The following is a 20,645-nucleotide window of genomic DNA, read 5'->3' as shown; positions in this document are numbered from 1 at the left end:
CGTTGATTTTTTTTTTTTTTTTGATTGAAGCAACTTTTTGGGGGGATTGAATGGTTTAGACACAAAAGTCCTACCCATAATATAGCCCAAACACAAAACGGATTGTTTGATTGAATAATAAAGACACAAATGTCCTTGCCAAAATTTGGCCCAAATCAACATTACTTTAAAAAAAAAAAATTAAAAAAAAAAAAAAAAAAAAAATTTAATCAAAGAAAAAAAGCATTCACATGCATTTAAACAAAAAAATGCTTTTGAAATTTCAAACAAATTTTTTGGGGATTGAAGCGACTTTTTTTGTGTGTCTTTGAATAATAAAGACAAAAATCTACCTCCATATGGCTCCGCCCAGGGGATACAATTTTTGACTGTAGTAACTACACTGGCACGACACCGGCGGGCGTACCATATTCAATGGATGACGATCTTGGTGAAAAGTATAAAACGCTTATTGTCAACTTATTATTATAAATATTCTTGAGAGTTTATTGCATTTCGGGGTCATCAACATGTTGTGCCCCCCCTGCCCCAAAAGTCAAACCCCGCCTATGTTCTGGCACCCCTGCAGCATATTATCGTCTGGCTTTTTTTTTTTTTTTACCTCAATGGTCCACTCGCAGGAAGTCCGAGGTGGGTAATAATTAGGAAAGTTGGGAGAAGTAAAACTTCCCACGTTGCCCGTCAGCCGTCCGCCGCACCTTGTATCTGTTTGAGAAAAAAAAAAAAAAAACTCATTTCAACTCTGCCATATTTTCACACGAGTGTTTTTTTTGGGGGGGTGTCTGTGCGTTGCTTCCTACTGGTGCTGCCGCGTCGCACCTGCGACACTTGCGCTCGGAAGCCCGGGTAGTTTTTCTCTTGGTTGGTCGCCATAGTGACCAGCATCACATTGCCTGATGATAGGAAAGCTAAAGGCTCGCTGGGGGCGTAGTAGCCACACATCCTGAAGACAAAATGGAATTTTTAGTTCACGCATTGGCTGCCGTTGACGGTGATAGGCGTCCAATTCGTTTGAGGAGGGAGGGTTGGCGGCAGATGAACGACCATTTTTTGCTAACTTCCCTGTTCAAGTGGATAGGATTTCTACTAGTGATAAACTCATTCATGTAATAATGATTAATTACACTATAGTCAAAAGTCTTATATTCACTAATAACTACTACTATGACTGCATTACTTATGGTCAGTTCATTTAAATGAAAAATAAGTTGTTTTTCTTAATTTTACTTGACTCATTTTAATAAAAAAAAAAAACACTAATATTTCTAGTCTAATAATGATAAAAAGTACATATAGAAATAAACAGATATATATATATATATATTTTTTAATAAATTGTATCCAGTTCATCCAATAAAAAAATGTTTTTTGTTGTTGTTTTTTTTAATTCTATTTTCTATCTTAATTTTCTATCTAAATGTCAAGAAATAATTATACAAATATAAAATGGAAATTCTTTTTTATTTATGATTAATTAATGAAGAAAATGAAAAATACTAATTTTTACTTCTACTAATATTTTCAATTGGTGAATAATGAAATTAACTCAAATTCATATAAATATTTTTGGATTTACAAATTTACAAAATACATTATGAAATAATTACATTAATAAATATACAGTATATATATATATATATATATATATATATATAATTATTATTATAAGTATTTACTAACATTTACTTTACGTAAAATTATTTTAAACAAGTTTTCACTCTTTAAAAATTTAAGTAAATTCATAACTGATGAACAAAATGAAAAAATCATTTTATATACTTCTTGTATTTTCATATAATATATAATGAAATACCATGTAATGAACAAATATTTTGAAAATACGTACATATTTTGCCTTTTTTATTAATGTAGTTGTACTAATATTTCATGAAATTCTGACAATAATATATAGTACTTTTAAAAATGGCTATGTGTTTTTTTTTTTTTTTTTTTTAACAAAATATTTGCTACTCTATTAAATATTGGATTTGTATACTGTATTGTACTTTTTTATATCGTATTGTTTAGTTTGGGATTTACACATTTAAATAGATTTCAATTCAGTTATCCAGTTTAAAAGCATTATATATAGTCATGACCGATCAGAAACATAATTTGTATATAACATATGTATTGTAGGGACGTCATATAACCAGCAGAGGTCCTCCACGCGCTACAAAGTCATTTCCAAACTCACTCCTGCACGACGCTGGTTTCTATGGCCACCAGGGAGTCGTAGATCTTGACGAAGTCGTTCCTGCAGTTCTCCTCCAAGTTCATGGTGTCGAAGTCCAGCTTGATGACGTAGCCTGGGTCGGCCCGAACCTGCCACTGCATGAAGGTGTTGGGTGGGTACGGGCTGTCGGGGAAGCCCGGGGACCTTATCTGCCCGATGTGATTCGTCCTGGTGTGCTCGGAAAACCTAAAAAATTCTTGAGACATGAAACGAAAATCATTTAAAGATATTTAAAAATAATAAATAAAATAAAAACCCTGAAAAACATGTATATTGATTAAAACTCGTGAGATAAATACATTTTGTGCGAATGTTAACTCATTCACTGCCACTGACTGCGACAGACGTCCAATCTATTTCAATGAGAAAAGTTAGCGGTGAATGATCATGTTTCAGGGACATTGACGGCGATTGACATCTAATCTGTTTTGACTGGGAGGTGCCAGCCAAGTCAAAACAGATTCGACTTCTAGCACTGTCAATGGCAGTAAATGAGTTAATGCTGTGCTTCAACCTTTTCCAGGGCAAGTGACTATTTTTGACAAGATGAAAAACTTTTACATCATTCATAATGTAATACTTTTTAATTAATTATTGTATTTTTACTTCTTTTTTTTTTTTTTTTTTTTTTTAGAATTCATAAGTACAGTGGTACCTCTACATACGATCACTTCGACACACGATCTTTTCGACATCCGACGTAAAATTTGAGCCGCCATTTGTTTCTACATCCGACGAGTTGCTCGAAATACGACGACATGACAGCACTGCAAACGAACGCACGGTGGATTTTCTTGTGTGAGAAATCAACACAGTTTTCAAAAAAAGTTGATACAGTTGGAGAAACAAGGAAAAAAGTGATGCTTACCTTTGAAATGAAGATGCAAGTTATAGAAAAATATGAGCTTGGGGTGCGTGTCCCTGAACTGGCTCAACAATACAGCTCCGTGGTCCTCTTCCGACCACCGTTCGCCACTATTTATAAGTTAAGGTGAAAATTATCATTGTGGTAACATTGCCAAGGAAATCGCCAGCTTCGTCACGTTTTTATCATTTATTTAAGAACTTATCCAACACAAAACGCCCATTAAGCAGTTGACTGCTCTCAAGAAAACGAAAGTATTATCTCTACCGCACCGACCTATCTCACTTCGCGGTGCGTTCAGGGACAGTAAAAAGCCTGAACTGGCTCAACAATACAGCTCCGTGGTCCTCTTCCGACCACCGTTCGCCACTATTTATAAGTTAAGGTGAAAATTATCATTGTGGTAACATTGCCAAGGAAATCGCCAGCTTCGTCACGTTTTTATCATTAATTTAAGAACTTATCCAACACAAAACGCCCATTGTCTTAAGCAGTTGACTGCTCTCAAGAAAACGAAAGTATTATCTCTACCGCACCGACCTATCTCACTTCGCGGTGCGTTCAGGGACAGTAAAAAGTGTCCGCCATATTAGAATCCGATTCGTTACATTATTTACAGGAATAATTATTAATTATTCTTCTTATTATTATATTATTCTGAATTATTTATTTATAACTTATTTGTTTTTCTATGTTTAATTGCCATTTGTAACAGTGCCAGCAGTATTTATTAAGAATTTAGTATATGTTTTTAGGCTTTGGAACGAATTAATGGAATTATAATGTATTCCTATGGGAAAATCCTGCTCGACATACGACCATTTCGACTTACAAACAAGGTCCTGGAACGAATTAAATTCGTATGTAGAGGTACCACTGTACCTTTAGAAATGAATGAAATGGAAACAAAAAATTTGTTCAGAACATGCAATTTCTCAAGAAATTGCCTGGGGATGCTTTGCTGATCGGTCTGTTGATTTTGGGGCATCCCGAGGTCACTTCCTGTATATGTTAGGGCATTACCAGGTCACTTCCTATCGATTTCGAGGCACTCCCAGGTCCCTTCCTGCTGATTTTGGGCATTCCTAGGTCACATCCTGTTGATTTAGTTTCAATTCCAGATCACATCCTTGTTGATTATCACTTCCTATTTATTTTAGGGCATTCCCAGATCACTTCCTATCGATTTCGAGGCATTCCCAAATACCTTCCTATTGACTTCAGGGCATTCCCAGATCACTTCCTATGGACTTCAGGGCATTTCCAGATCACTTCCCATTGACTTCGGGGCATTCCCAGATCACTTCCCATTGATTTTGGGACATTCCCAGATCACTTCCTATTGACTTTGGGGCATTCCCAGATCACATCCTATTGACTTTGGGGGCATTCCCAGATCACATCCTATTGATTTTGGGGCATTTCCAGATCACTTCCTATTGACCTTGGGGCATTCCCAGATCACTTCCTATTGATTTCGGGGCATTCCCAGATCACATCCTATTGATTTCGGGGCATTCCCAGGTCACTTCCTATTGATTTCGAGGCATTCCCAGGTCACTTCCTATTGATTAAGTTTCAATAGCGTACCGCACGAATGCTATTGTTAGACCGTGACGTCGCCATCGTAACGCGGAAGTGGGTCATTATAGACACGCCCTCGCATACAATTCATATTATTTCTGCTTGTTTTCTCCGGTAATCTTTCAAAAAAGAACATGCCGATGAAACACTGCTGTTATGGAACTTATAGAAACGACTCTAGACATTACGACATATGAAGGATTTTTTTCTTCATACGTTTCCCGATACCAAAAACTCGGAGGAAAAAATGTGAACAATAGAACGTTAACTTGTGCGGACGTCCAAAAGACCAGTTTAACACCAGCAAGGTGAAGCCATTCACATTCATATGCAGTAAACATTTTGTTGGGAGCCATGGCCCTACAGAGGACGAATATTTTGATATTTTTAATTATTTTTTAGCGTGGCATTTTTTTGCCGTGCTGCTTCTGTCTGACAATGAATGACCTGAAAAAAACATTAAAATGGTATCTGACTGCCACTGTTACCTTTTCTGTTAAAAAAAAAAAAAATTGTTATTAATGAAAAAATTAAAAAATGTTCGTTGGCTGTCACTGAGTAGCATTTGCGATCGCTACACAAAAATAGCAATGTAAATTGCCCCCAAGAACTGTCAGAGACGTAAGACAACCAGAGGATATGATATATAAGAAAGACAGGGCATATGGTGGTAAAGGATAGATTGCTGAAAAAGGAGTGTCATTGACAGTGGTGTAAGGCAATGCACACAAGAAAAAGGTGTCAACAGAAAAGCTAACGCTGGATCACGTCGGCTTCCCCCCGTCTTTTTCAGCCCTCGACACTCAAGCCATCTCTTTAACTGAACATTTGTATGTTCTTCCACATCTTTAACAGTGAATTTGGCACCAGGGACATCATTTTCGGACAGAATTCGTAGGTTTAGCTCAGTATACATCTCGTTCGTACAATATTTCCATGCATTTACTATTAGGGACAAACAGGAGGTTGACCCGCCTAGCAACAATTGCTAACGTCATGAATATTAATGAGCAAAAGGGACGTGTTGCTTGCGGTACGCCATTCTAGATCACATCCTCGTTGATTATCACTTCCTATTTTAGTGCATTCCCACGTCACGTCCTATTGATTTGGGGGCATTACAACTTGCTGGCTGGTAAACTCTAGGGCTGCAGCTATCGATTATTATAGTAGTCGATTAATCGATGAACTAGTTGGTTCGAATAATCGAGTAATCAAATAAGTAACATGAAAAATACCTGAGCTGAGCCACAAACGGTATAAAAAAATAAAATAAATAAGGACCTATGTACAAAAAAAGAAAAATTGGCTAACTTACCTAGCAAAATTCCGCTAGCTTAAATGCTATAAAATGCTAACGTTTTTTTAAAATGCTCCTAACAAATGGTTCAAACACATATTCCCACAAAAAATATGCCTATAAACTAAATTATGAATGCATTAAAAAACAAGAGCTCAAACAAAAACTTAGCTTACGTTGGTCTGAACAGGGAGCAGTTGGATTGAGCCATGTGAAATGAGGCAGACCAAATTGTAGTGTATGCACCCTAATCAATAAAGCGAAATGCAAACACTTTCAAAATAAACCATTACAATGCCACTTTAATTAAACGAATACTCGAAGCAACAAAAATTAATTTGAATTTTTTTTTTTGTAATCGAATACTCGAGTTAATCGATTCATCCTTGCAGCACTAGTAAACTCCCTGGTGTCACTTCCTGTTGATTTTGGGGCATCCCTAGGTCACTTTCTGTTAGATTTTTTAGGCATTGTGTGTCTCTTCTTAGGGCATTCATTGGTAACTTCCTTTTGACCTCCAGGCAGTTATGGGTAACTTCCTATTTAATTTAGGGCATATCCAGGTCACTTCCTTTTAATTTTGGGGCATTTCCGGGTCACTTACTATTGAATTTGGGGCAATCCCAGGTCACTTGCTGTTGATTTAGCATCAATTCCAAATCACTTCCTCGTTGAGTATCAATTCTTATTGATTTTGGGGAATTCCCAGGTCACTTCCTATTGATTTTGGGGCAATCCAACTTGCTGGTAGGTAAACTCCCTCGGGTCACTTCCTGTCGATTTTGGGGCATCCCTAGGTCAATTCCTGTTGATTTCTGGGCCTTCATGTGTCACTTCCTGCCAATTTTAGGGCATTCATTGGTAACTTCCTATTGATTTTCAGGCAGATATGGGTCACTGGTTGATTCTGGGACATTCCCAGGTCACTTCCTGTTGAAATTCCTGGCATTTATAGGTCACTTCCTTTTGATTTTTGTGACACTTCCAAAATCAACACATTTTGGGGCTGCCAGGCTTATAAAGTAAAAGGGTAAACCCTGCTCTAATTATGAACAAAAAAAAAGATTCAAAAAAGCAGACTTACTCCTGAATTCCGTAGAAAACAACCGGGAATCAAGTTCTGTAAAACAAAAAACACAATCAATCCAGTAGCAATTATTTGCTAGCTAGCAAATTTTTGAGGCAACCGGTCGTACCCGATGATATGACGTCCTCCAGCAGCAAAGAGTTTCCCGGCCTGTAGATGCTGCGCTGCTCTTTCTCCACCAGTTTATCCATTGTGGACATGGCGTGGTCCACCGCCGACTCCTGGCCGCTGGGAACGCTGAACTCAGAAATGTAGTAAGCGATCACGCTACCCTCGCTGAAAGCCTGAACGGTGGAGCCCACATAGTATTTGGACAGCTGTGGACTTTTGCTGTAGAGCATTTTGAGCTGCCAAAAATGCAAGATGACCGTGAGGGTGGTTCATTAAAAAAACTACATCATCATCATCATACCTGCGTCTTAACCTGTTTGGCCAGAGCCTTGAACTCGGAACTGTTGGTGTTCTCGTAGGCGTTGTCGAACACCTGGTTGGTGATCCTCATAGAGCCGCTGTACATCTTCTTTACGCGCACGTCTTTACGGTCTGCGAGGACGTATGGATAAACTTTTTTTTTTTTAACAGCAGAATAACGTAGGGTAACTCCGGCAAAAAAAATGTATCACAATTTTTTTCCAATATTGTCTGACTGCTATCATGATTTTTTTTTTTTTTAAATCTTGGTTTAGATCAGTACTTCTCAAATAGTGGGGCGCGCCCCCCTGGGGGGGCGCAGAGCGATGCCAGGGGGGGCGCATGTGACCTCGGGGAACATGCTTTTTTTTTTTTTTTTTTTTTTTGCTGTACTGGAATAAAGTGTACTTGCACATCCACTCAGTGGGTGGCAGTGGCGCTCTCATTTTCAGAGTGCGCGCAGTATTTTTGAACTAAGGAAGAGCACTCAGAACACACAGAAAACAGATATGAAGAGCAGTGCGCCGCCGCCGTTTTCGAAAGCCGTTTTCCGACAGGTGTTCGGCCATTCCTTACTACGCGGCGAAACGTCCTACACAATGCTCAGGGCGCTTGCGCATGCATTCACACGCATGCGCACATCGGTTAGAGGCGGCGATTACTCACTATTTTTGTTTTTATTTAGTTATTTAGAACCTTTTCACAGCCTCAAAGATACTTTTTGCATGTATTACCCTCTCATACTTTTAACCATTGTGTTTTTTTGTGTTAGATTTGAAGCAGTTGACCACATTAGTCACGTAGCGTGTTTAAACCGTCCTTATTTGATATAACTACATTTAAGTATTTTCTGCAGGCATTTTTTTAGTACGTTATTCCTGTATGCATCTAAATAAAACAAGTTTAGAGCGCATGGTAGTACTTTAGGTGTCAAATTCGACTAATGTAGGACGTTTCGCCGATGTAGAATATTTTGGCAGAACACCGGACTCACGCAGCGACCCACTGTCTTGTCCGGCCGGTTCTCACGTCGCCGCCCGAGAAATGCCATTTTTGGCTTGGGATCGTCACGACGACCGCCCTCACCTACGGTTCTACCTCGGCCGCCGGGAATGCGCTTTTTTTGTGCCGTTTGCCTTTTAGCTTTGACTTTTAATACAGTGGGTAATGAGGAAAGACCACTGTTTACTGTGTCTAAAAATAATTATAGCGGACAGCCAGAAGCCAAAACAATTAAGACGCCACTTAAAGACATTAGACCCCAATCTCATTGGTAAGCTTGATTGTTTTTCAGCGAAAACGGCCGAATATTTCCAACAATCGTCCTGTTTTGTCAGTGTAATATCAGTAAACCAATTAGCATTGTTAGCATGCTCATTGCAAGATAACTCCACACCATTGCAAAGGAGGTACAAAAATAAAAACTGTCCTTCTGTCCAAGGACACTTTTTTTTTTTTCTTTTTCTTTTATTCAGTTTTGTTTTTCCGATCAAATTTTTTGGCATATTGTCCTCATGAGTGAATGTTTCTAATCAATTTTAATTTGTTATTATTTACTGATTTTATTACATTTTATTTTTCTTTATCAAATGGTCAAAAATGTAACTTGAGTGTATTTTTTAGTTTGGATGGGACTTTTTTTTTCTAATTCAGGCAAATTGATGCGCGTCGTCTTCTCTGTTACAAACAAAACGATGTTAATAAAGTTCTACTTTATTATAAGTTGATCTGTTACTTTTTTTCGTTATTAGGAAAAAAAAGGACACAATGTTAGGCAGATGCGTATTTATAATAGTAATTTTATAGACAAATGATACTATTTACAGTGGTGGCAGAGAGTTTGGGGGGGCGCGAAACATTTACGTCTTCCTTGGGGGGGCGTAACAGAAAATAATTGAGAAGCACTGGTTTAGATAGTGTAACGATCTGAATGAAATAAAAGGCTGCCATGATTAATGAAGAAAAAAAAAAAAAAAAAAAAAAAAAAAAAAAAAACAATTATGTTAACTGTTTGGATGAGTTTAAAGACATTTGAAGCTTGTCAAAATCCTTTGAATACTGTAACATACCGTAATTTTTGCACTATAAGGCACGTCTGACTATAGGCTGTAGCTGTCCTTACTGTATTATGGGATATTTACACCAAAAGATATTAACCGGTAACACTTTATTTGACAGCAGCATCATACAACTGTCATAAGACCAAATGAACCACTATGAAGCTTTGAGCCAATTGGCTGCAAAGCTTCATTGCTTCAAGAAGCTTCATTTGGCCATCACTGCACCCTTGGGGGAGACAGTCAACCTCTGCTGACACCCGCTGTCAACACTGTTGTTGTCCAACATACCTCTTAGCATGCATTGCAGCGCTACAGATGTAAATTCAATCAAAACTAATGTTCTGTGCTAACTATTTCTTCAGTTACTGTGACAGTTGTTTCATTACTTGCTAATTATGGTATTTGGTAACACTTTATTTGACAGTAATGCCACAAGACTGTCATTAGACAATCATAATTATGTCATGACACCATAATGAGCATTTAATGAATGATTCTAACTAGGGCTGTCAAAATTATCGCGTTAACGGGCGGTAATTAATTTTTTAAACAAATCACGTTAAAATATTTGACGCAATTAACGCACATGTCCCGCTCAGACAGATTTAAATGACAGTAGAGTGAAATGCCCACTTGTTAATTGTGTTTTATGGAGTTTTGCTGCCCTCTGCTGGCGCTTGGGTGCGACTGATTTTATAGGCTTCAGCACCCATGAGCATTGTGCAAGTAATTATTGACATCACCAATAGCGGGCTACTAGTTTATTTTTTGATGGAAAATTTTACACATTAAAACGAAAACATTAAGAGGGGTTTTAATATAAAATTTCTATAACTTGTACAAACATTTATCTTTTAAGAACTACAAGCCCTTCTATCCATGGATCGCTTTAACAGAATGTTAATCAACGTTAATGCCATCATGTTGATTTATTGTTATAATAAACAAATACAGTTCTTATGTACCGTATGTTGAATGTATATATCCATCTTGTGTCTTATCTTTCCATTCCAACAATTTATTTTACAGAATATATATATAATTTACAGAAAAATATGGCATATTTTATAGATGGTTTGAATTGCGATTAATTGTGATTAATTACGATTAATTAATTTTTAAGCTGTAATTAACTCGATTAAAAATTTTAATCGTTTGACAGCCCTACTTATAACAGATGTCATTTTGTGTTATCTGGCAAATTGTCTCACTTTTGAATGGATGTAAATGATCCAGCTGGATATAAATAAGAGTTAGTGACCTAATTTGCCGAATGACACTTAATGACATAAGCCCAATCCCATGATAGTGTCATGTCATATTTATGACAGTCTTATGACAGTGTTATGACGCTGCTGTCAAATAAAGTGTTACCTATGAACCCAAATAAATCAACAAATAAGCCGCACTGGACTATAAGCCGCAGGATTTAAAATGAAGGTAAAAAGTAGCGGCGTATAGTCTAAAAATTACGGTAAGCAGTTTCATACTTAGATAATATCCACAGTAAGGGTACGAACACATATCGAAAAGTTGATACTGTATATCGCATTACTTTGTAGCTCAAAAGGTTATCAATATGTTCCCACCAACAATTGATATATCGTTTTAAAAAGGTGTCTCTGTTTAATAAAACCAATCGGTTGCAACCAAAATCTAGAACAGTGTTTTTCAACCTTTTCTGTGTCACGGCACGTTTTTACATTGGAAAAAAATGTCGCGGCACATCACAAACCAAAAATGTTCCAAAATTATTTTCTGTACAGTATATTTAATTATAAAATAATCTCTCAATATTTATACTTACTCAGTGTGAAACTTGAGCCTGTATGGATAAACACAAAGTCGATATCCTGGCAGGAATCTTCTTCAACAGCTCATAGTCTCTCTGTTTTTATTTTTTTTAATAGCAGTTAGGCTTTAAAAGCTCAGAATTGTCAGGCAGGGGGACTTTAGAAATGTCTTTAAGTGCATCGGGGCAAGCATCTCACTGACAATGGCTTTGCAGGCGGTTAGTATTGTCTCTTTTTGGATTCTGCAAAAAGTTTAGCAACAAGCTAACTGGCTTTAAGGGCTTGCTCTTTTACCTTTGTAGTGTTTCTTAAAAAAAGTTGCCTTTTTTCTCTGTTTTAATGGAGGCGAACAAAATAGCCAATCAACTTGTCTTGAAACGAGAGCAAATGCAACTGCTCGCGTCACGTTCAAGAACTGCTCGGATTTCTAGCCATCAGCTACCTTGCTGTCCTCAACAATGTGTTGGAATAAAACACAGGGGGCGGATTGAGGGTCTCAAATATGGATGAAATGAACAATTTCGTGTATATTGACACTTGACTCTAATCAAATGATGTACAGTAGACGTGCTGGGGTCCACATTTTCGCAGGCAGCAATCTGAGCAGTTCTTGAACGCGACACGAGCAATACATTGCTAATTTGCACACGACCGCAACCTTCTACCTACGTACTCCTTTCCTACTGCTACTTGAAACGCGCGGTAGGTAGGATGCGTGCATAAATGTAACAAAAAGGGGAGAAGCTTCCACTTATGCACATTTATTCACAAAAAAATAAATAAATAAATAAATCCACCTTGACCACTCGTCACTCGGGAGCTCAGCGGTTCGCACATATGCGTTCGCAGATTAACTCCAACATAAACGTAAGCAGCAACAGAAGAAGAACATATTCAATGTAAATAAAGCAGCGCCACCGCGTGGTGGATGTCAGGAGGAACACCATTTAAGGAAGTGTCTGTTACAAACTCCGCCCGACGACGTAAAAAAAAAAAAAAAATGCGATATTGGATAACTTCTCGGGGCAACCTTGACGATCTCTTACGGCACACTGGTTGAAAAACACTGCATTAGAATACAGGTAATCCCCGGGTTACGACCGAACCGACTTACGTGATTTCGACTTTACGACGCCTGAGTCTCGTCTATTTTTTTTCTTTTTCTTTTTAAATTTTAAACGACTCTTGTTTTGTGATGCGTGCTTTATTTTGGCGCAGGAAACTTAGAACAGGAAGCAAGCGCATGTACAGATGCGTCGCCCATCCCACACACGCACAGACATAGCAGCCGTGACAGAGGTGACAGCCTGCGCGCACATTTGTTGCTTGTGAAGCATCCAGAGGCTGTATATAACCCCTTTTTGTACTGTTTATTGTGTGTTTTCAATTGTGGTCGAATACTTGGGACGAGTTTATGTGATTGGTCGCTCGTAAGCCAGGGACCACCTGTAGTGTCTACGCTAGCTCACTGACTGTCATTGACTGGACTGGACGTCTAGTTATGTCAATGGCACTGAAACCAGAGCATTCACAGCCAGTGCCTTGTGAGCATTTACAGGTTACCTCCTTTTAATTTTGAGTCACTTTCTATTCATTCTTGAGTTGCTTTCTTTTCTGTAACCCAAAATCAACAGGAAGTGACATGCAAATTCCCCAAAAGGAAAAGGAAGTGAACGAAATTCATCAGAAAAAGACGTGAAATGCCCCAAAATGAACTTATTGCGTGGCATTGGCTAACACTGTCAGCCAAAGACGTCCAATCTGTTTGAAGTGAAATAGATTGGACGTCTACTAGTGATAAACTCATTCCAATTCACAGAAGGACAAAAACAGCGTGTTTTTCTGTTTATTAGTTTTTCCGTTTTGTTGTATCGTGAGATTATCATTATCGTGAGCCTTGTATCGCAAATCGTATCGTAAGCTACCCAGAGGTTCCCACCCTTAATTGACAGTCCAACTTTTGGTTTAAATGCACATTTACATAAACTGTAAAGCCGAGGAAGCTTTTCAAAACACGAGAAGTCACCTCCGTAAAGCGCTCAAACGACAATGTTTTCAAATAAAAAGGCATCCGTTTCTTCTTTTTCATTGTGATGTCTAGGAATCCTTTGGGATTGCTCGATGTCAATGCTAACGCCTCCGTCATAAGAGTACGCATGAAGAAAAAGGGCTCAACTTTCTGACGGTTCATCAAAAGCGTCTTAGTGGAAGAAAAAGTTTGTGATGTGTATTTTTATTTCTGTTTATTCTTTCTGGGCTTTGATATTCGTTTCCCAAACACCACAGTAGTTTTAGGGCCACACAAGGAAAAAGAATATGTCTACCAGAGTGAAGTCGTATTATTGTGAGATTAAAGTTGTAATATTATAAGAATAATGTCATGCGATGTCCTATTATGATATTGCAGTCATAATATGGCCAGATTAAAGCCATAATCCTACATACCCTTATGAGAAAAAGAAAAAAAAAGAAAAAATGTTATGTAATTTTACGTAATATTACAAGAGTTAAGTCGCAAAATTATGAGAATAAAGGCATATAATGAAATATTTCGAGATAAAAATCGCAATTTACGAGATAAGTCGTAATATGATGAGAATAAAGTGCTACATTGTCATATTACAAAATGAAAAAAGTAATATGAGAAAAAAGACGTAATATTATGAGAAAAAAGCCATCATGTAATATAATTTTATGTAATATTACAAGATTAATGTCCTAATATTATTAGAATAAGGTGATAGTTTTGTCGTGTGATGAGATTAAAAAATTAATATTCCAAGAAAAAAATCGTGATGTTTTGAGATTAATCACATCATATGACAATGTATGAATTTAAAGTCGTAATATTACGAGGTCAATGTCGTGATACTACATAACATTACGTAATATTACGAGACTAAAGTTGTAATAGTATGAGAATAAAGTGATATGTTGTAATATTATGAGAATAAAGTGCTACGTTTTCATATTACAAAATTAAAAATGTAATATGAGAATAAAGTCATAATATTGTAAGAAAAAGACGTAATGTAAAAATTTTATGCAATATTACGAGATAAAAGTCGTAATATACAAATTAAGTAATTTGTTGTCATTAAGTAATTTGTTGTCATTGTACCAGATAAAAAACATATTACAAGATATTACAAAATCCTAATAATAAATATCATGAATTACGAAAAAAATTACGAGATTAATATTGTGATACTACGTAACATTACGTATTATTAAGAGACTAAAGTAATAATTTTAGGAGAATAAAGTGATGTTGTAGTATTAGACAATGAAGTCGTAATATAACAGTTAACGTCGTGAAACAGCGTAATACTACGGGACTAAAATCATAATATTACTTGATTATAGTCATAATATTATGGGAATCAATAAACGTAATATTACAAGACAAAAATGTTATTTACGAGATTGAAGTCATACGTCGTCATATCATCAAAGTCGAAATACAGTATTATGAGATGTCGTGATACTACGTAACATTACGTAATATTACAAGAGAAAAGATGTTATACGAGAAAAAAGACATAATGCAGCGTAATATAGAGATTAAAGTAGTAATATTACCAGACCAAAGTCGTAATATCGCGAGAAAAAAAGTCATTATATGTGGTATCTTTACATAATATGTATAGAAGCAGTGCAGCTAATTTAGCTAAATTAGCAACCACGGCCGTTATATAGCGCTTCTCTTCCTCAACTGAACTGAACAATATTGATAGCATCTTGTTTGTATTTTGGAACCGGTTTTACAAATAAGGAAAGCCTTAGTCTTTTGGCACAGCTACATCAAATTATTATCAATATTATGATTTATACGAATGCTTTGTTGTAGCTTTCAGCCAGTACTATTTAACAAATTTAGCTAAATTAGCCGCACTAATTCCATGCGTATTCCACAATGTAAATATATGTAATATAATGACTTTAATCTTGTAATATTACGACTTTATTCTCGTAGTCCTAATTTTCCCCCCTTCTTTGTATAGCCCAAATACAATACAGAAAAAGAGGGGTGAAGGTGAATGTTCATGATTCAAAACGGCGCACACTTACAATGGAAATGCCAGACCAACAAGCCCGCCATCAACACTATGACGGCGCATAAGACGAGCACTCCGATGACCGCGCCCACCTTGCCCGGTCCTTTCTTCTTCTCGAGCTTTTTGTTGTCCGACGCCGGCAGGAACTGAACGTCAGCGTCCCAGTCTTTGTCCTGGTAAAAAGTTAGCAAAGTGAGTCAGAACTAAGACTGTATTATATCATACCGGCGCCAATCGGGCTCAGCGGCTGCCATTGACAGTAATAGACGTCCAATCCATTTGAAGTGGGAGGTCCGGTAGCGAATGATTCGTTCATTTTTTTTAACTTACATTTCGTGGCTTCTTCTTCTTCTTAGTTTCATTGAAAATAATGTGCTGCTTTTCCTGCTGGGTGTGTATTATCATCACAAAGTTGGCGATGTCTTTGTAGACACTACAATATGTGCTCGTCTGTCTATCTTCATTCGAAATTGTTGGAAAACTTTTATAGTTTTGGATTAAAACTTTGGATTTTAAAGACGAAAACATAACTGTCGACTGGAACTAGATGAAATTTGTAGTGCTGCAACAATTAATCGATTAACTCGAGTATTCGATTAGAATAAAATATTCAAATTAAATTTTGTTGCTTCGAGTATTCGTTTAATTAAAGTGGTGTTGTAATGGTTTATTTTGCATTTCGTTTTATTGATTAAGGTGGATACACTGCCCTCTGGTCTGCCTAATTTCACATGGCTGAAGCCAACTGCTCCCTGTTAAGACCAACGTAAGCTTTTGTTTGAGCTAATGTTTTTAATTCATTTGTAAATTAAAGTTCATAAATATATTTAGCCGTTTTTGTGGGAATATGTGTCTGAACCATTTGTTAAGAGCATTGTAAAAAAAAGTTAGAATTTTATAGCATTTATGCTAGCGGACTTTTGTTATGTAAGTTAGCCAATTGTTCTTTTGTTGTACATAGATCCACATTTATTTATTTTTTTACCGCTTGAGGCTCAGCTCAGGTATTTTTTATTATTCATGTTCCTAATCCGATTACTTGATTATTCGAACTAACTAGTTCTAAACTAAAATACTACTAAAATAATTGATAGCTGCAGCCCTAGAAATTTGTATGTAAATTTGTTGACTAAAACAAAACGAAGATGAAAACATTTTGAAATGACCGAAATATGACGAAGACTAATAAGTATTTTCGTCCAAAAGACTAAGACAAAAATTAAAAGGGCTGCCAAAAACAACACTGCCTTCTAGCATCTATATTTGCTGGATCGCCATATTGTGAGATAATCGTTAAGTCCGCCTTATAAGGCAAATTGTATTGTGAGATACCCGGAGGTTCCCACCCCAAGGCGACACTGCCATCTACGGGTGATGTTTCCCCCAGTGGCGTTTGCATGTTTTGTGGCTGTGTAGGTTTTACTACTTGAACATCCTCAACACATTAACATAGGGCTGTAGCTATCTATAACTTTAGTAGTCGATTAATTAATCTATCAGCTAGTAAGTTTGAACATAGACTTCATAACCTATTGACATGGCACAGGAAACGGGGCCCATTCGTAGGGAGCGTCTTTTCAAAAACTTCAAATTCAAATATTTACAAAATCAAAGCTGCTACTGACTTAAAAGCGGCATCAAAAATTCAAAGTCGTTCCCTTATAAAATCCCGATTAATTATTTTCTATATAGGTATAACACAACTTAAAATGGTTATAAAAGTCTCAGATTTTACACTAGATGTACAAAAATCACCAAATGCAGAGACAATCACCTATATTTTCAGGATCAATAGCAATATTTAACATATACGTTTTTTGACCAAAATAGCAACTTATTATTTATCTTTATCTTTTTTTTTTTTTTTTTTTTTTTTACTGTTTTCAACAGCTAATAAATCACTTAATTTAACATCAGAAACGTAATACTTGAGGAAAACATGCAGAATCAATCATAAATAATATGTAAATAGATATTTAATCAATTCTACGCACAATCACAACTTATTATAGAATAGAATATCTCTGTATTATCATTATACACAATATACCGTTAGCAAATGATGCTAGCGGCCGCCTGGCGTGAACAGCTTTTCTGGCAAAAATTCTTGTGAATAAATGCTTAAATCCCCAAATTCTTCATAGATATGGACGTAAAACGGTCTCGATTCTTGGTTAAAAGCAATGAAACCGTACAGTTCGCGTTTATTTTACGTATATTGACGAAGCACCATGCTACTATGTTGGCGAATGAGGCTAGCGACCGCCTGACGTAAAGGCAGCTTTTCTGGCAAAAATTCTAGTGAATAAATGCTTATATCCCCAAATTCTTCATAGATATGGACATAAAAAAGTCTCGATTCTTGGTTAAAAGCAAAGAAACCGTGCAGGTAGCATTTATTTCGCATAAATATTGCCAACTATGAGGCTGGTCAGTTACGAAAATTAGCTACCTCAGACAACATTCGTTCATTCGCTGCCATCCCTCCCAGTTCAAACGGATTGAACGTCTACTCACGATAAACTCATTCCAATTTACAGAAGAAGCTTGTTTTTCTGTTTATTAGTTGTTTGTAGAATATCCTCGAATGATTTCCTGACCAATGTATCGATAATCGTTGCATCGCCATATCGTCAGACCATCGTTATCGTGAACTTTGTAGCGCATATCGCATTGTATCGTGAGGTACCTAGACGTTCCCACTCCTATTGGGCCCACACCTGAACTAAAATGTTTGGTAAAAATTGGTTTCAATTGCTCTTTATGTCTCCTTAGGCAGAGGGTTCACTTAATTATTTTTCCCCCTTCTGTCATTGTTTGCATGTTATCCTCATTAAAATATGAAAACCTACTAATGTTTGGATGGTTTTAGTTAAAGCAGACATTGTTTTTACATCTGTGTGATTTTGACAAAGATCAGATCACATTTGATGGTGATTTTATGCAGAAATGTGAGAAATTCCAAAAGGTTCAGGTACTTTTTCATACCACTTTACTCGGGTTAATAGATTTATCGTTGCAGCACTAACTGAACTAAATTGCCTACGCTCCCAATCCAATTGAACTCTCCAATCTCAGTGTTTATGTTGATTGCCCAACAGAAAGTAAGCACCAGCAAGTCTCTGCTTGCGTATTCAAAGAATGTCTTCACCCCTGTGGTGACCAACAAACCCAGCATCTCCAAATAGACAAAACAGGACCGAAAAACCATCTTTCGGTGACGTCAGTCACTCCAATTGTCAACAGTTTCAGTGCGCGGTCATGAAATTAAAGAAATTTGATGCGTGACTCACGATTACTGAGCTTTCCTCTTGGGGGTGAGATAGTAAGAGGTTTCAGCAAGTCATATCCAGTCAGACCTGCTGGAAACGAGCCGAGGAGCGCAACAAAACAACTTTGTGATGATTACCCGCAAAAATTTGAAGCAATCATGAACGCCTTCATTTCAGTGAAAAAAGGCATTTTGCCATTCTTGGCCGAGTCAATAGACGTAAAACGCAAAACTAAATCATGATACGGAACAACATTTCAAAAGAAACACTCAAAAACAAGAAAAAAATCAGCTTTCCCAGTCCATATTGGATTGAACGTCCACTACTGTCAATGCAATGATTTACTGACAAGCAGTTGTTTTGAAATTTACAGTAGTTTCACTTTGTGAACAAAAATAATGAAAAACATGGAATTGTCTACCCTACCATATTGCTACGAACGTTTTTGGCTAACGATCTAATTTCTTGAAAGTTAACATGTATTACTTTTCAAATTCATTATGGATTTTCCTTCACAATACATCAGTAAATAAAAAGATAACTCACCAGGAATGACGTTAACGCCAACAAAACAAAACCTTTGGCCTTTCGGTACACCGACGAGCAATAAAATTAGCGGCATTGCTAGCATCGCAAAAATCAGCGAGCATCACTTGCTTCATTTGGGAGATTCTAGTAGATCTGTATTACTTACGAATAAATTGACGGAAACGCAAAAAATCGATCAACATCATTTTTTAGATCGTAGCAGATGATATCGTCAAATATCGTATCGCGCCGTCAAGAAACTGATCATTTACATCCCTGCTAATAACGTGGACACATTTTGTTGGATGAAAACATCTCACAAATGGACAATTTGGATTGAGTCTTGAATACATGAGCAAATCATTGCATCCAATTATTTTTATTTTGAAGGCGTTCTGGTGTTTGAGTCACTGCAACAGGGACTCCAGGAACAAGTTCCAACAAGGATTGACGAACAGGAGGAATTCAGAATCGGGTCTGAACCTCCACTAAGGCTTCCTGACTCCAATTGGGACCAAAATGTCAAAGCATCTGAGCACATATTTAGTGTTTACTGTACACAAACTCATGTATTGCCTTACCTAACCTGACTAACTCTGACTCTTAACTATTTGGGTCAAATTCTACCTGTTGTGACATTTGGCAGAATAAAAACCAGAGTTAACCTTCATTTTTAAGAGCATAAGTGACGTTTTAAGGAATTTTAGATGTCCGAGAAATGTGTGTAATGACGTCACGGGAGAGGTGAGTTCAATGTCAGTGCTCATTGATTTAAAGCGAATCAGAACTGGACTTCTTACCTGGGTGGGAGTGTACCTCAGACCACTGTCCATGTAATCCATTAAAGTTGTCTGGGTTAAATAGGAAGTAGAAATAAAAACACCAGATCCGCCGTCGTCGTTGTTGCTAACCTCCTCTTCCTCCTTATTCAATCCCTTTGTGTTCTTTCGTGATTAGCTTTCAAATCTCCGAGGTTTCCTGAAGTTGCAACGCTTTCAATTCAAACGCTCTCAATGTTGTATTTAATGTAAAAACTCAGTTTTATGTGTATGTCTATAGGTGTCACGCGTATATAGGTCGACCGGGCGTGTCCTACAACGACCAGGTATGAAGTGAAACGGCAAAAAAAAAAAAAAAAAAAAAAAAAAGTCTTCCGGTAAATTCAGGTTTCAGTGGGCGTGTCGCGCACCTGTTTGTGCTTCCGTGTTTACCTGGGACTACAAAACGACACTTTTACACCTTTTAACAGCAGGTTTAACCGTAAAACAACAAACTAAACGACTCTAACAAGATGCATTCACGTTTCAAGAACGCTAAACGTGCACAATTTGAGACAGGACTGCATTTTGTGACGTGAGATTCCAAAATAAGTAGGGACTACTTTTCTACGCGGATTTACAGTGTTTCAAAATTTGGGCACCTGAGCGCGGATTAATTGATTTTAAAACTGG

The 20,645-nt window shown here is 37.0% G+C and overlaps 1 protein-coding gene across 1 annotated transcript in view; it reads right to left on the bottom strand.

Moving 5' to 3' along the window:
* Positions 1–20,301, bottom strand: part of LOC130911161 (suppressor of tumorigenicity 14 protein homolog) — a 57,519-nt gene extending 37,218 nt beyond the window's left edge. Inside the window, exons 1-8 of the mRNA XM_057828937.1 lie at positions 19,995–20,301; positions 15,408–15,567; positions 7,485–7,615; positions 7,182–7,419; positions 7,070–7,105; positions 2,198–2,432; positions 801–943; positions 602–705 (exon numbers count right to left, since the gene is read on the bottom strand). Coding sequence (XP_057684920.1) covers positions 602–705; positions 801–943; positions 2,198–2,432; positions 7,070–7,105; positions 7,182–7,419; positions 7,485–7,615; positions 15,408–15,567; positions 19,995–20,036 — 1,089 coding nt within the window. The 5' untranslated portion in view covers positions 20,037–20,301. The remainder of the gene's footprint in view (positions 1–601; positions 706–800; positions 944–2,197; positions 2,433–7,069; positions 7,106–7,181; positions 7,420–7,484; positions 7,616–15,407; positions 15,568–19,994) is intronic.
* Between the last annotated feature and the right edge of the window lie 344 nt (positions 20,302–20,645).

The sequence above is a fragment of the Corythoichthys intestinalis genome, unplaced genomic scaffold, assembly GCF_030265065.1.
Source record: "Corythoichthys intestinalis isolate RoL2023-P3 unplaced genomic scaffold, ASM3026506v1 HiC_scaffold_23, whole genome shotgun sequence".
Lineage (NCBI taxonomy): Eukaryota > Metazoa > Chordata > Actinopteri > Syngnathiformes > Syngnathidae > Corythoichthys > Corythoichthys intestinalis.
Note: the sequence above shows the minus strand (reverse complement) of the source record. Positions and strands in the feature narration are given on the sequence as shown.